The sequence below is a fragment of the Necator americanus genome, chromosome X (assembly GCF_031761385.1).
Source record: "Necator americanus strain Aroian chromosome X, whole genome shotgun sequence".
NCBI classification, from domain to species: domain Eukaryota; kingdom Metazoa; phylum Nematoda; class Chromadorea; order Rhabditida; family Ancylostomatidae; genus Necator; species Necator americanus.
This window is the reverse complement of record NC_087376.1, coordinates 19,839,313-19,855,100: the sequence shown is the minus strand read 5'-3', so window position 1 is coordinate 19,855,100 and position 15,788 is coordinate 19,839,313. Positions and strand designations below refer to the sequence as shown.

Genomic DNA, 15,788 nt, shown 5'->3' with positions numbered 1-15,788 from the left:
AAACTATCATTGTAGTGAAAGAGGCTCGGAATCTAATTCCAATGGATCCTAACGGACTCTCAGATCCGTATGTTAAGCTGAAATTGATACCTGAAGATTCTGGATGCAAATCAAAACAGAAGACAAGGACGTTACGAGCTACGTTAAACCCAGAATGGAACGAAAAATTCACCTAGTAAGAAATTCACTTCTTCTAGCTGGGATTTGTACTTCTAAATGATTGCTTATTTCATTAATGGTTTAATCTGTGCAGATGTTACACTTTCTCTTAAAAACATACTTGATGAAAGATTTTCGTCGAAAAAAGTGATCAAATGCAGTTTTTTATGCGAAGTGCCATTTTATTTGTTCACTCTTTTTTATTCCCATCTTCTCAGAGGTACGCTGAGACGCATGTTATCCAAAACAGCGGAATCAGAGACTATTAGCAAAATCATGCAAATATCCTATGTAAACGCCTATCGAAACCGCTGCGTGATGAATTACTCCACACTCGTTGCGATTCGGAGCACTACCTCTGACGGTCACCACCTCCATCCAAATTATGGTTATCTTTGGGGCAGTTTGTCGTTAGAACGATAAAAGGAATAAAAGGATAAATGAAATGTAGTAGTAGTAAGTAGTAGATAAATAGGAATAGCGGATAGGCAAACTCGCATTTTGACTTGATTGGCGATGGAATAGACTACAATAGTTAAACTGATGTATGCACGTCTTTTCTGTATATCAATCCTGTTATTTCTCAACATGTAACCATGCTAATCAAACTCAACCACGAGCTCGATCAGTTGTCCGTCAACCTTGAATACCGCTGACCTTTGTGAAGATTTACACGGACACCTGCCATATCTATCAGTGCGGAACGTTAATCCATACTTCGATACAATGTTGAAAGCATATTGTTAACATATTGTTAACATGTAAGGCAATCGGAAAGAGGTTCAACCGCGACAATATGGCCAGTGTTTCTAAACATAGGTGCAACCAAGTCCATCATCCTTCCGATGGCAACAGTTGCTACCACACGTGTGTGAGAGGATGAAAGCACTGACTCGATACTTTGGATATTTCCACTTGGATAGGCGCTTATAAAACTCAAACGGTCTTGAATTGAATTCGAACGCGTAGTTGCATCCCAAAGGGATTCGATCAACGTTTTTCAATGTCCATTTTTTTTATCCCTGAAGAAGTTTTAACATCATACTGCTCTTCGCAAATATAGCAATATCGTCGACATATTCTAGGTCGATCAGGGTGCGTCGTGATGATGCTAAGATAGTATCGCGAGGGTACTGCTCGATTGCTATTTGCGTGATGTTATGATGGCGAAGTTGAACAGGAGGGATCCTGGCTCTGTCCCTTGTTCTACTCCAGCTACCACTTCAAAAGACTGAGCATGTCTGGTCGGTGTTCGGTCTAAAGAAGTTGTTGTTCCACTCGTACTGTCCGCTAGGTGAGCTTTCCTGGTATTGCATCAAAGCGAAGCGCATTGAGAGCACGGATAAAAAGAGTCGGAGGAGTTTTGAATTTGGAGAAGGCTAATTGCAAAAGGTACTGTACGTTTTGATTCCCTCACTTCTAGTCAACTGTAGGTCAGTCTGGGTGAAAGCCGGCTTGGTCGCTGTGCATTGTTTTCCCGCAATGTTTGATGACGCGGTTTAAGATAGTCCGCTTGCAAAATCTGGTGCCTAACAGGCAACAATAATTTTCTCAATACTTCCTTGAACCTGTGACCGATAATCTCTTGTAGAAAGGAACTGTGGTAGCTCCTTCATGAGTCACGTATTCTTTCGTTGGTCTTGAACGGACACTTTTTGTCATGATTTTTTAACGGAGGACAAGATTTTAGTGTTTCTGCCCTTTCCATCATACTTTTCTTCATATTTTAGATACAGACCTAAACACCTGACTTGGCCGGAATTTCTTCGCTGACGACGTACGTCACCCGCTGCTAAAGTTTAGAAGATTGTATCAGTTGCCGATTTAGCAAAGTGTTGAAGTACTCCTGCCAGGCGGTAGGGTTATTCCACCTATTGGTCCATTAGCGGTGTTGGGGACTGGTGAACACTTGTTCTTCTTGATAATACGCTATCTTAGAAAACATATGCTTTCCTCAAATTTTTGTCTTCCAATGACTTTTCGAATTGTTTGGCTTCTGGTGTCAATTTGTTCCTATGATCAGGTTTCACCTTACGGCGCAGCTTCTTTCTTAAACGCTTTTTTTCTGGTTGAGATAATTAATACTATGGGTGGCACATGCAAAATTGTAGGCATCTAGTGGAGCTCGATCTCGAATCCCTGGGTTGATAAGTGGTTCCTCATCTACCCTATCCACCAGACTTCGCGACATCCGAGCGGTCGCACCTCATGTCGCTTCGACCACTTGCCACCACATCAACCAATGGGTTGGGAAACGGTCTCACATTCACCCTATCGTCAGGACCTCGCTCTATCAGACTACCGCTTGTTCCGGGCCCTTCTCTGAAGCAAGAACTGTCCGATTGTTCCACCATCCTCAAATCTGCTGTTGAGTTGTTCTCTGAGTCTCAGCCCACAGCTTCTAGACCCAGAAAATTGTAAGCCTCCCGGAAAGATAGAACTCTGTGACAGACACTCACGGTGAATGCATCAACGAATGATCACCATTGATATGATTAAGAAATTAAGAAATTGTAGACGGTATACGTGTGTGAAGAAAATGAATACCTGACATATTACGCGTATAGATTTGAAGAGTTATATCGTTTCGTATCCTTATCATTGGCCCATCTTTCGCACATTAGTTTGACCAATGATGCAAGTGTAACGAGTTAGTTCATGGTAAACCTCTTAAACTGTTCTGTAACTAATGTTTTAGAGGTTGATTCAGGCTTCGCATTTATATCTGACACCACAACATTTATCCACTACCGGAAAGAACACAGTGGGATTTACTCAGGCTTTGCACTCAATGAACTAGACAATTTGTTTTATTTAAAGACATGATGTAACAATAATTTCCAGGTATAAAGTTTGAGAAGTGTATAAGTATTCATAATCAATTCTCTTTCAACCGAGCGAAGAAACCTAAGATAACTATTGCTTCATAGAAACACCTGATTATTGCATCAGTATTTAGTAACTATGATTCCTGATTTGCCTCGCGCTCTCCATTTTGTCTTGAAAAAGCAGAATTTCAGTAAGCTTCAGTCCAAGGACAAAGACAGGCGGTTATCTGTTGAAGTTTGGGACTGGGACAGGACTTCACGAAATGACTTCATGGGAAGTTTATCGTTTGGTATCTCCGAACTTCTCAATGGACCAACCGCTGGCTGGTTCAAACTTCTGAGCGCGGTTAGTTACTAGGACGTGATGAGTAGATAAAGTGGTGCAGTTGCTAGACACCGACATTGACTATTCAAACAACAGAAACACTAGTTATAACAAAATCATAAGGCTGTTGGATTTACCCATCGTAAAATTGAAGCCTTTTTTCGACGTAATATTAGTTAAGGAGGAGGGCGAGTACTACAGTATAATGATTCCACCTGAGTACGAAGAGGAACTAGAAAAAGCACGTCGAGAAATGGAGGTAGGTGCATAGAAACATTGCGCAAAGGTCTTGACTGGTTTATTGTGTCCATAAACAAAACATTATTACATCACCTCACCTAGAAAATAGCTCTAAAATCGTGGTTTGAGTCTAAAAAATTAAGCGACTCCAGATAACTGTGAAACAAGAATCAGTTGGAAGGTCGAACATGGAACCCATGAGACAAAGGATAGCAGGAGCCGAAGGTCAATTAATTAGAGAATCTGACTTCACATTTGTAGCTGTACTAGGAAAAGGATCATTTGGAAAGGTACTTTCTAAATTGAAGTAATTTTTTTTTCTTTTTTATTTCGACGCTAGTTGGCTTGAAATAGTTTGTGTACCACGAAATGGATAAACGCGAAATTTATTTTCTCCTATTTAAGTTCGTTATTTTTTTTTGACATCAAACGGTGCGCTTTCTCCCCAACTTATCGCAGAAGTGAACGAAAAATCATTTCTGGTAGCGAAAGTTTTTCACAAGTGCCTACATTTCTTACTCTAATCCAGTCAGTTAGCATTGTAACCGTGCTTTTCTTAAATCCTTGGAAAATCATTGAGATGTCGCGAGAAGCTACTATTGATGAACGCTCTCTGGCAAAAGTTTCCTTGCAAGCCTTGAAAGCAAATCTCGACACTAACATGCGCTATTCACAAACTACTGCCGCGTGTTCTCTTTAGTAGAATAATTCTGGATCTATAAAAACATCGTGATTCATGCACTATAATACGTCATCTCAACGATCCCCCTCACAACTGATCAGTCTTGCGCGGTTCCAGGTGGCGGATATGGAGCTTATCGACCGAAATCGAAAGCGACCTTGTGCCCACTTTGGGATGCAGGTGGATTGAAGAGACGGACTCCCTGTTTCTGTTGTGCTCGGATCAGCTCATAATACTATTGCATCTCGCACGTCGGTCCGGCCGAAAGCCTGCAATCAAGTGAGTGGGAGGTGCAAGATAGGCGACTTGAAGTCACCTCCATCAAATAAGCCCTACCCGGAAGAACGCAATTTTCTCCCAAAAACTCATGAGATTAGAGGCCAACAACCTGCCCATGGTTTTTAAAACTTTACGCAAAACTCAGTAATAAGAAGTTCTCTTCTGATTCTGGAGGAAAGCGAGGTGCGATAGCACCAGGAATGACGGGGTTGCGGGAGGCATCTAGGCCTGAGCGGAAGAGGACTATGACGACGATCTTCACTTACAACGCACGTAGGCATGCATCGGATGCAGTCATTCGAGATCAGATGTTGCATGCCCGGAAGACAACGTACGATGTCATCGGACTGATCGAAACAAGACGACGCCATCAACTGAACGCCATTCATGGAACTGGAGAAGGACTGTTCTTTGGGAAGACTTGGTTCAATGTCAGCTTTGATCATCTTCGTCGCTTACGCTCCAACATCAAGCTACGAGAAAGAAGTCGAGGATTTCTTTATGAATCTAGAGAAGTTCTACAGTGTAGACTATACCTTCTACAAGGTCTTTGTCCTATTTGAAGTCCGACATGGCGTCATGTCAGTGAAGGATCGTAGTTCACCCGGTCCCGACTGAATCAAGCCTGAACACCTGAAGCACCTACCGCTAGTCCTCATCAACAGATTGTCGAGGCTCTTCACTCATTATTTGTCTGAACGCAAGGTTCCAGCGCGATGGAAAATTTAGAAAAAAAATTAAAATTAAAAAAAATTACTGAACAGAATTGAAAGAACGTTAGATGAAGGACAGCCATGCAAGCAAACAGAGTTTTGAAAAGGGTACAGCAGGATTGGAAACTGTTTCGAAGCTCATTGAAGCATCGCGAGAGTACAAGATGCCCCCGTGTCTCACTTTTATCGACTTGAAGGAAGCCTTCAATTCGGTTGGGACGAAAGCGCTCATGGAAGCAACCAAGGCGTCTCTTCTCCATATATAAAGATGCTAAGGTTTTTGAGTCATATAGCAACTTCACGACTAAAATTTTCCCATTCTACAACAGGTTTGACAGCGTGACACATCCAAAATATCCAGTGCCGATCTCGATAACGTGATACTGGGGTTGCGATGGGATGTAATATAACTGACAATACGCTGCACTTCGAAAACGCAGTCAGTTCGTAAGCAGGAACCAAATGTTGTCAGCGTTATTAAATCTTCGAAAGAGTATTGGTAGGAGTATCCTGCTCTACACAAGAAAAAGAGAGTGAAAGAGTTCAGCCCTACGTCATTGACCGGAGAGACGCTGGCGCATACGCCAAAGGAAGTGAAAATGGGTGGGCCAGACGCGTGATGCGTTTTAATGACAATATTGGATCAGAGTTGTGAGCAACTCGATGCCATTCGAACTGGGTATTAAACGGACAGCAGGAAGATGCCGACCCGATGGTCAGAACTTTTCACGAAACCCTTCCAGAAAAAAATGTGATTCGAGAAGAGGAGCTGCTGGGCACTCCTTGGACATGATTAAATGGAAGTACAGTGAGGTGCAAAATCTTAGGTCCACCGCTGATCTTCCTAATAGCAGCCTAGAAACGGATTACTGAGGCCAGGGAGAACCACCACCGTATTTCTCAACTGAGGAAACCTCTATTCAAGTATCCTTGGCAGGATACCTAATCAGCGCAGAATGCCACGAGCTTTTATTGAAAAATAGGCCGGTGCAAAATCCTAGGTCCACCTCATGAAAACCGAGATTTATTACAAAACTAGGGTCTAAAAAACAAGACCAAAACTTTTTTATATCGTCTCTGTAGTAAATAACATCAAAAATCCTATTCGGCATACTACTAATAAGAACATCAATAAAAGTTTGCTCTACATTAGCCATGCATCAAGTATGGCGGCTTTCAGCTCAGAAAGCTATGAGTAAGGGGTTCTGTTTTCACACCGTGTGTACAAGAAAGATCCACAAGTTCTCCGTAGGGTTAAGCTCTCGGGAACAACTTGACCAATCCAAAAGTTTTATTTCTTTCGCATTAAGCCAATCTGTAGTCGACTTTTTTCACGTGTGCGGACGCATTATTTTGTCGAAAAACTAGGTTACGCCTACGAAATTTTGTGAAGTGCGGCTGTAAATGATCTTCAAGCACTTTCTGATAGTCTTCGCTGTTCATTTTACGCCAGACGAACTCCAACGCAACAAGTTCGTGTCCGGAAAACGAGGTCACGATTAAGTTTGCTCACGCACATATCACCACGAATTGGAAAAAGGTGAGATATCCTTGCAACTAACCTGGCAAGTACTCACCAGCCTTTCAGCTGGTGTTTTCCGACGAAAAAAGTGGAACCTCGATGAGCCCGACGGCTACAGACACTAAGGGAGAGATCTGAGGGAAGAGGAACGTGTGTATAGGGCCTGTCCTATTGGCTTGGCCTATTGGGTTGGAGTTCGTCTTTTGTAAGATGAACAGCGAAGACTATCAGAAAGTCATTCAGATCATCCAGTCAAATCATTTGCAGCCATATTTCACAATATTTCTTAGGCTTAACCTAGTTTTTCAACAGGATAATGTGTCCGCGCACATGTCAAAGTCAACTACAGAATGGCTTAATACGAAACGAATAAAAGTTTTGGATTGGTCAAGTTGTTCCCCAGGGCTTAACCCGATGGAGAACGTGTGGGTCTTTCTTGTACACAAGGTGTGAAAACAGATCCCCTTACACATGGGTTTCTGAGCTGAAAGCCGCCATACTTGATGCATGGCTAATGTAGAGCAAGCCTTTATTGATAGTATAGTATTGCCTTATTAGTAGTATGCCGAATAGGATGTTTGATGTTATTTACTACAGAAACGATATGAAAAGTACCGATCTTGTTTTTTAGACCCTATTTTTGTAATAAATCTTGGTTTTTATGAGGTGAACCTAAGATTTCGCACCGACCTATTTTTCTAATAAAAGTTCGTGGCATCCTGCGCTGATCAGATATCCTGCCAAGGGTGCTCGTATAGAGGTTTTCGCAGGTGAGAAACACGGTGGTGGTATTGCCTGGCCTGGCTCGTTTATAGGCTGCTATTAGGAAGATCAACGGTGGACCTAAGATTTTGCACCGCACTGTATTACTGCGGCCTGCTCGAGCAAATCGACGAACAACGAGAGCACTGCTGATACAAGTGAATATGTCATCAGTGCTGCAATCCATATGTCATATGCTACGAAAGAATCATCTCTTCTTAGCGTTAGCGACTGCGGTCGAAGCGGTGCGGTGGATCTAGCTTCAGCCGAACTATAGCGGTGACTAATGTTAGTGAGGATCCCTTCGCTAACATCAGTCACCTCCACAGCGCCGCTTCGAGCACATCCACCAACTCGTCTGCACCAACATTTTGGTCGTTTGGAGCCGATTATATTCTGCCCATTATATTCCCCCCCCCCGTGACACACGGGAAATCTTTGATGACTATCCTTAACACGTATAGAGTCACAACCCATTCTAGACTCGTTGCGATAAGCGCTATTCTTTACAGATCTGCAGATGCTTCTGCCATCATCCCCACTTGAAGACATACTTAGGAGACGTGCCTTATCGCTAGTATACTATCCTACTAAAGACGCCGCAAATGAAAGGAAGAAGTTTTGTCTTATATGACTCATGTCAATCTCTCTGCAGAATTTGTTAAACTGCAAGACAAAGGTTTCTTTCAAGAAAGTCTTGTACATTGAAAAGAACTCTTCTTTTCTTTCTCTAATCCTACTTAGATTGAAACATCCTAGAAGTAGGGATTTCATTCGACCGCAGAAATCCACCTCCTCGAAAAAAATCTTGCGTCAATTGTGTAACAGCTGTTTGTAACAAATACGTGGTTTTGCAGAACTGAATGATTGCTTGCTTATTGCTGTTTTGCTTTAAAACCTTCAGCAATAATCACGCTGTGCACATATTATTCTGAACACTTACTTTTATTGCTTTTGTGTGGGCAGTCTTTACCATAGTATTTAAGGTACTATTAGGCGAACACACGCAAACGAAGGAGCTCTTCGCCATAAAAGTATTGAAAAAGGACGTGATTATTCAAGACGACGATATCGAATGCGCAATGACGGAAAAACGTGTTCTAGCTCTACCTGAAAAACCCCTATTCCTTGTGTCACTCCATAGCTGTTTCCAAACAATGGTGTGTTGTTTTGACATCTTCCACACAATCATTTGGCTTTCATCTTACTCGTATCTCTTCACAGCTCTTTAGGACCGTTTATACTTCGTTATGGAGTTTGTAAATGGTGGAGATTTAATGTATCGGATACAGCAAATAGGGAAATTCAAAGAACCTGTAGCTGTGTAGGTTTTGGCTAACCACGTGCCTTCGTAAAGGTGTTCCCATGTTCAGATTTGTTTTATTTCAGTTTTTACGCGGCTGAAATAGCTATTGGTCTGTTCTTTTTGCACTCTAAAGGAGTAATTTACCGAGATCTCAAACTGGATAACGTTATGTTAGGAAAAGATGGGCACATCAAGGTTTGCTTTGCCTTTATGCACTGAATTCAAAAGCACGTAGAAATACAAGAGTAAGCTGTTCACTGTTTAGATTACGGATTTCGGAATGTGTAAAGAGGGTATAGCAGGCGATGCTACTACGAAAACCTTTTGTGGTACACCCGACTACATTGCCCCAGAGGTGATATGAAAAGTCTTTTGATACGCATAAGTATGTTTACCTACCATTATAAATCTAAACAACACTACTTCATTTCAAAAGATCATTCTTTACCAACCATATGGAAAGTCTGTTGATTGGTGGGCATTTGGAGTGCTCTTATACGAAATGCTTGCTGGACAACCACCATTCGATGGTGAAGATGAGGATGAGCTCTTCACAGGTTTGCTCTCATCTTGCATAAGAATAGAAGCATAAGAATAAAATAAAGAATAACGTTTGCATTAACTTATCTTTAAAGAAAGTGGCAATAATGACCAGTAACTGCGTCGCTAGCGAGCGTAATAGCGTCAGCACTTCATTCCGCTGCGCAGCTGTAAATAGTCTTAGCACTTCATGGCGCTGCTCCTATCTTATGCCCCACCCATCGCATTGATACAGCTTGCTTGTACAGTATTAGCGAAGAATCTTAGATTTTGCATTAGAGATGTATTAAAATCACTCTTCAAATTTACATGTAGAACAGCAGAATTGAACTTTGCTAGATTTTGAAGTACAGCACTATATTTGATGCCTGGAGTACCGGGATATTTTTTGTTGTCTTTTTTTTCGTTTTTTTTTTGTTTTATGGTTGCTTATGGGCTGAAATTTCCCTTTGGCTTGCATTCACTTTCGCTAACAACATTTGGAATCCTTAAGTGAAACTTTCACGAAATGCAGAAGCGAAGCTTTTGGTGTTGATGGTGACTGACACTTTCGTGAGATGAATGGATAACATCACAATTTCCCTTACGTAAATAGTCAATCTTCAATTTTATTTCTAATAAAAATAAAGATAAAGTCACTGGCGTATCAATCCACTCGGGATGCGCCAACGCGTTTTACTGGAATTCGTAATCGTTGAGGTTTTGGAACGCGTATTGGCCTATACAATGACTTGCGGGGGCCAGCCGATGATCAAGTCAGTGTTTTATCCTCCCAGACAAATCTGGTACCACGACCCCGGAGGGATGAAAGGCTTGGTGAGCACTAGGGCGGATTCGAACCCTCGACCGTGTGGCTACAACGGACCTCTAACCGACTGCGCCACACCCGCCCGCTATTTCTAATACTGTAACAAAAATATTCCAATGCATCTTTTTTTCACGAATTCCACATTTCATCATTTGCAACGGTACAAGCTTTTTTTCTTCAAAACATTCTCAGAAGCGTCTCTTTCATTACATTAGAAACAGGACTTCATTTGGAAGGGCGGGCTTTGTGACCTCACAAGCGTTCAAGTTATGCCTGGTCTAGGCTATTGACAGCCTATTCTGCAGAGACAGATTCGGTTGCACCTAATCAGCTGTGGGTTACCAACAACTGTATCTCCCCCTCGTAAGAACGCTTGGTAGCGCGTGGAACAGCATTTTTATACATGAGATTGTCCTCTTCACATCTAAACAACAGGGACTTGTATAACAACACCATTGCAACTTCTACTGTTTGTTATCTATAAAAACTGCTACTCGTACAGAGTTATATGAAGAAATAGAGAACTTCAGCACTTACAGATCAAAGTTTTGAAGCCAACACAGCAGCAGGAAAAACTACAAAACTGGTGGAAAAGGACTCTGCTAAGAGTATGTAATACTACTCATGTACTTTCATATGCAAAAAGTGGGAACAACAAATAAGAAGCCGAGAAGAGCTCCTGGGAGCTCGTAGCGTCTGTTGAGGGAGGCAAATGCACACTTTCACCAAAGTCGCAAGTGTCATATAGACAACAGTACAGTATATGTAGCAGTTGCCGTAATGCATGTTTAATAATGTAATGAAGCAGATTCAAAGACAAACTTCTCTCGTGGAATTAGAAACGGGAGCGTTTCCCTTGCAGCGTCCTGGATGCGGTTTGTAGAGGAATCGGCATCGCAAAGCTTCTTCCTGGTTCGTATTCCAACATGAGTAAATGCACGTTAGCGGAGGTTCGATCTGGATTCTTCGGCTTCCAAACCTGTCATTTCGATTTTCGGCTGCAGAGGAATAGCTCGGTTTCTGTATTTTGTTTTTTTTTAATCGATCCGGACACGAGGTTGTTGTTGTCCGTGGCTAACTTCTAGGCAATATCAAATTCTTCAGAGCCTCAAACGATGAAATCAAAGTAACTTAACTACTAAACTAGAAGAAGAAGAGAACACCGTACTTTAAGATCAGATGACTATCCTGCCACTGTTAGATACCTGTTGTGGGGTGACTAGCGCAATCAAATATCAGCCTTAAATAAGGCGCGAGTTCCCGCGTAATGGAGAGGCATTCCTCCTTGCGATTCATCTTTGGGCTCTTGGAGTGGATCGAAAAAGCCTCCAGAGCCTTGCGCGCCGCAATACTAGGTTAACGCGCCAATACCGTGATCTTAATTTCAAAATCTTCCTCGTTATGACGCCGCACAATATGACCACCTAATGCAGTGGAGTTACATGGTTTTTTATTCCTTATTTATTCCTGATTTATTCAGGGATTCTTTGGCTCAAATACATAGTGGTCTAGCTGTTTCTCCTATGTATTCGTCATCACACTGCACACAGAAAATCAGATAAACAAGATATGAACTCGTGCAATCACCGTCGTTGTTATCTAGGCATATTTTGCTCTCCGGTGTAGTGCAAATACGATCATATAAGCGATTGCGCATGAGCCTTAGCTTAAGATTAGTATGGGGAGCTAACGATAGCAACAAACTCTTCAAGATTAACTTTCCTCAGACACCAAAGGATGGCAGCGCTCACCTCATCGAAAATAGATGGTACACGAAAGGGTACCTTCTCCATACCAGATTAGTTTCGGGTTTCTGCTCTTTCACTCACAGGTTGCATAGGTCTGTAGCCAGGGTAAAGCGTGTAGGTGGAAAAAAACCTCCCTGAAAACGATATCCCCACCCCCAAGGAGACCCTCCAGAAAATCCTCCTCTCGTACTTCCACTCATTTCGTTTTTTCTAGTACAGCCGCTCATATAGCAGTGAAAAATTAGTTGCAATAGGCAAAATTAAAGAAACAAATTAGACGCTTAATAAATAAATCAACCTAGTATAATATAGCAAATAATAAATACAACTGTAACGGATAATAATTCAAAGTGCTGCGAGTGAGAACAACAGAGAAAACATAATAAAATCACTGTCACACTATTTCCTTCAACTCCAACAAACCGCTTTGTCTAACCTTCTGCGACATCTCTCTGTGCCGCTTGCTGCACTGCAGGAAACCTGCATGAGAGATCGGCCCATCATCAGCATTGAAAATTACACCATTTACTGCTGCGATGCTGATGAGATGAGAGTGGCTGCGCGATAGATGTGAGGAACGATTACAACAATCAGGTGAAGAAATTTAGCTCAACGTCGTCTAGATGCGCTTTCGTACGACTTCGGGATTGCAGAGGACGTAAACTCTAGGTCGTAAGTGCCCACGCACATGCAAAAACAGCTCAGGACAACAGTTCACTTCTACAATGAAATCAATGCGTTGATATCTAAAAGAACCAGCCAGAAGGTGGTCATTGTCGGAATCGACGCAAATCGAAGATGGGACTCGAACAAAATGATGTGCTACAAAAATCGTATTACCCAGCTTACGTCGGACAACGGTGACCGTCTGGTTGACTTATGCGAATAGACGGGCCTTATAATCGCTTCCACGTTTAAGAGGAATTATCGACGCCATCAGCTCACGTGGCAGGGTGCGGGACAAGAGGTGCCCGAGAAAACCGGCTAACCGCTCCTGACCTCCCTTCAGCGCCGCGCGCCTCCGCGTGATCACGACTGCCACTCCAGCAGCTGGACATCCTCACCGACCGCCTGAGATCATCTAGTCCCCACCCTTTTATTACCATCTAATCAACGCTGCGCGCGGCGTTCGCGCAGCGACGAAGCAGTGGATACTGCGAATTTAGAAGGGAGAGAAGTGTAGAACGAATTGACGCACCAAGTTCTGGTGTACGAAAATAGTAAATTGAGCGCATATGATTGGAATTTAAAGAGAAAAACTAGATCCTTTCATCCAATTAAAAGATATATTATCAGTGACATATCATAGAGTAACAAAGAGTCAAAGATATGATAATTGATAAGGGTGATATGCGTGTTCTATATTGACCTCACTTGAGCAACTTCACACAAACAAAAATTATCTCAAAAAGATGCTGCATGCAAAAGAATAAGAAGAATAAAGGAAAAGAAATGAATATATTTTTATATACCTCATAATTTCACACATTTCACGCCCAAATTATTCTATATAAACTCGTAATACATAAGTACGTGTTTGTCACGATGTCATTCAACGAATTCATGTTCAACTTTTGACTGCAGCAACTTACGCCTAACAACTTTATTTCCTTATTACTTTGTATGCATTGTTCTTTGAACTCCTTTCTACATTTTACCTTTTCAAAATTTTGTATGGATATAATGTTTATATGGAGCGAAACTTAAATATTTTAGTACTTCCTTGTACGTTTTATAGAATAAAAATTTATTTGGTTCTTCAAACTTCTTTCAATAGCGTTTTATCGCTTCATTTCTATCTATTCTCTGCATAAAATCAATAGGACAGGTTAGGTGTATTAAAGGCGAACAGCGACCTTTGTATTTTCGAGATATACCTTTGGGTACAATGTATGTGTGCGAGGCATTATTCGCGCCTCGTTAGTCGTTGGATGCCACTTTTACTCAGCTTGATAGCAAAAATAAATTCCTGGAAAGCGAAAAAAAGGTTAAAAAATGGCATTTCACCGATCAAGGGAAATTCTTTGAAGCATCTTTTGCATTCCAAGAGATGGATGATTAATTTCCATCTAACAAGTCAAAACAGAATATTTTCATTTTCACTCGCATTTTCAAATGGCATATATACAAACTTCTTTCATTTATATTAACTTACAAGTATACTTTATATAGAGTTTCAAACAACATCTAAAATCAGGCACTTTCATTTTCCTTCGATTCTAAAAGCGCTTCGTAAGAGTTGCGGGCGCGGCGGAGAAAACTGCTCGTAAGAGCAGCAGACGCGATGAAATGGGCAGGGAGGGTAGTGTGGGAGGGGCGTCAGCGAGACGTAGCACAAGAGGAGCAACCAGGCTACTGTAGCGATCACGACGCTGTCAGGAGAAGCGCGGTGCAATTAACGACGCTCATTAGCTTTCCTGGATATGTGGCGGCACATCATACGGGTACCTATTGACCGTTCCCACACGTGGCAGGGTTCCACCTTTCGACGCCTGAAGTCCAGCGCAAACGGAAGATGAGGACTCTTAAAATTCTGCTCGAGCACGTTCTAACGAGGAACATCCCTCAGTCGGATATCCGAAAATCCAGAGCTGTTTGGGATGTTGCTTTTGACTCTAACCACCGTCCAGTTCTTCTATCGTATCCTTAAGCCTTAAGATACGGTTCAACAAGAGGAACCGAGGATTATATCATCAACCAAAACCCGACATGGCAGGTTCTAAAGACGAAGAATTCAGAACGAATTTCCGCCATCGTGTGTCTATTCATGTTGGAGTACGGACCAGGAAGAAGCTTTGCGATGCGGATTCCTTCACAAGTGCATCCATGACACTGCAAACGAAACCGTCTCGGTTCAAATGCCGCGGAAGAAGTTTGCCTTTGCATCTGCGGGGACAAGATTCACTTACAGCTCTTTATCAGTCGTCTGCAGCACTGATGATTTTAACTGAAAAGGGAGCTGCGTCCTCAACGGCGACTAGGCCGCGATAACGAGTGGATGTCGAGATCGATGGAGTTTGAAAAGGCGTAGGAGAACAAAAACCCGCGGAAAGCTTATGCTTTATCAAAGCTGTATAGTTGCAAGACGAAAAGATGTTTTCCATTTCTCAAAACTGCCACGGGAAAGGCTGCTGATGAAGCAACCCTCCCTTTTTTAGGGATCACTTCAAGACCTTGCTGAACCGGCCGTCAGCTCCTGAACTCGAGCACGTCCAAAGGCCGACATATGCGGTTAACGAGGAACCACCGACCGAATCGGAGGTTCTGGTCTGTATCCAGAAAATGAAAAATTGAAAATCTGGTGGAGACGAGGGGATTTGCACAGAAATGCTGAAATATCTTCCTTCGTCTGGGATTCGTGAAATGACAAAGATCATCCGTTCAATGTAGATAGACAAAAAGATACCTGACTCATGGAGACGCTATCACAATTCTCCTCCACAAGAAGTTATCTCTCACAGCTCCTAGGAATGATCGAGGAACCTCCTTGTTGTGCGTTATGTACAAGGTTTTGGAGCGGACAGGATTATTAAGCATTGCGAAGAAACAACACGTAACGTGCAAGCTGGCTTTCTACCTTGCCGATCTACGATTGACCAGGTGTTCATCGTTAGGATGGTGATCGAAATCTGGCACTCGAAGCCAATGCAATTAGCGCTTCTGGAATTGAAGCAGCTTTCGACTCTCCTCTTCGATGTCGTCTTCTCTACGCGATCCGCGCCAATGGAGTACCAGGAAAGTTCGTTCGTTTGCTTGATACGCAGCAGTTATGACTGTCAAAAAGCAAATTTCCCTAGAAGTGGTAGAATGATACGACATGAGCTATCGTATTTCCAATTCAAATGAAAGCAACAAGACAAGATATAATACTTGTGA

The 15,788-nt window shown here is 42.2% G+C and overlaps 1 protein-coding gene across 2 annotated transcripts in view; it reads left to right on the top strand.

The window, feature by feature from the left end:
• Nucleotides 1–15,788, top strand: part of RB195_024264 (uncharacterized protein) — a gene marked incomplete at both ends in the record, with an annotated part of 45,548 nt that overhangs the window by 14,801 nt on the left and 14,959 nt on the right. For both annotated transcript variants that reach the window (XM_064211972.1, XM_064211971.1), the window contains 9 exons: nucleotides 16–175; nucleotides 3,180–3,333; nucleotides 3,494–3,571; nucleotides 3,705–3,842; nucleotides 8,497–8,670; nucleotides 8,743–8,834; nucleotides 8,900–9,011; nucleotides 9,082–9,171; nucleotides 9,253–9,373. In XM_064211972.1, coding sequence (XP_064067852.1) covers nucleotides 16–175; nucleotides 3,180–3,333; nucleotides 3,494–3,571; nucleotides 3,705–3,842; nucleotides 8,497–8,670; nucleotides 8,743–8,834; nucleotides 8,900–9,011; nucleotides 9,082–9,171; nucleotides 9,253–9,373 — 1,119 coding nt within the window. The remainder of the gene's footprint in view (nucleotides 1–15; nucleotides 176–3,179; nucleotides 3,334–3,493; nucleotides 3,572–3,704; nucleotides 3,843–8,496; nucleotides 8,671–8,742; nucleotides 8,835–8,899; nucleotides 9,012–9,081; nucleotides 9,172–9,252; nucleotides 9,374–15,788) is intronic.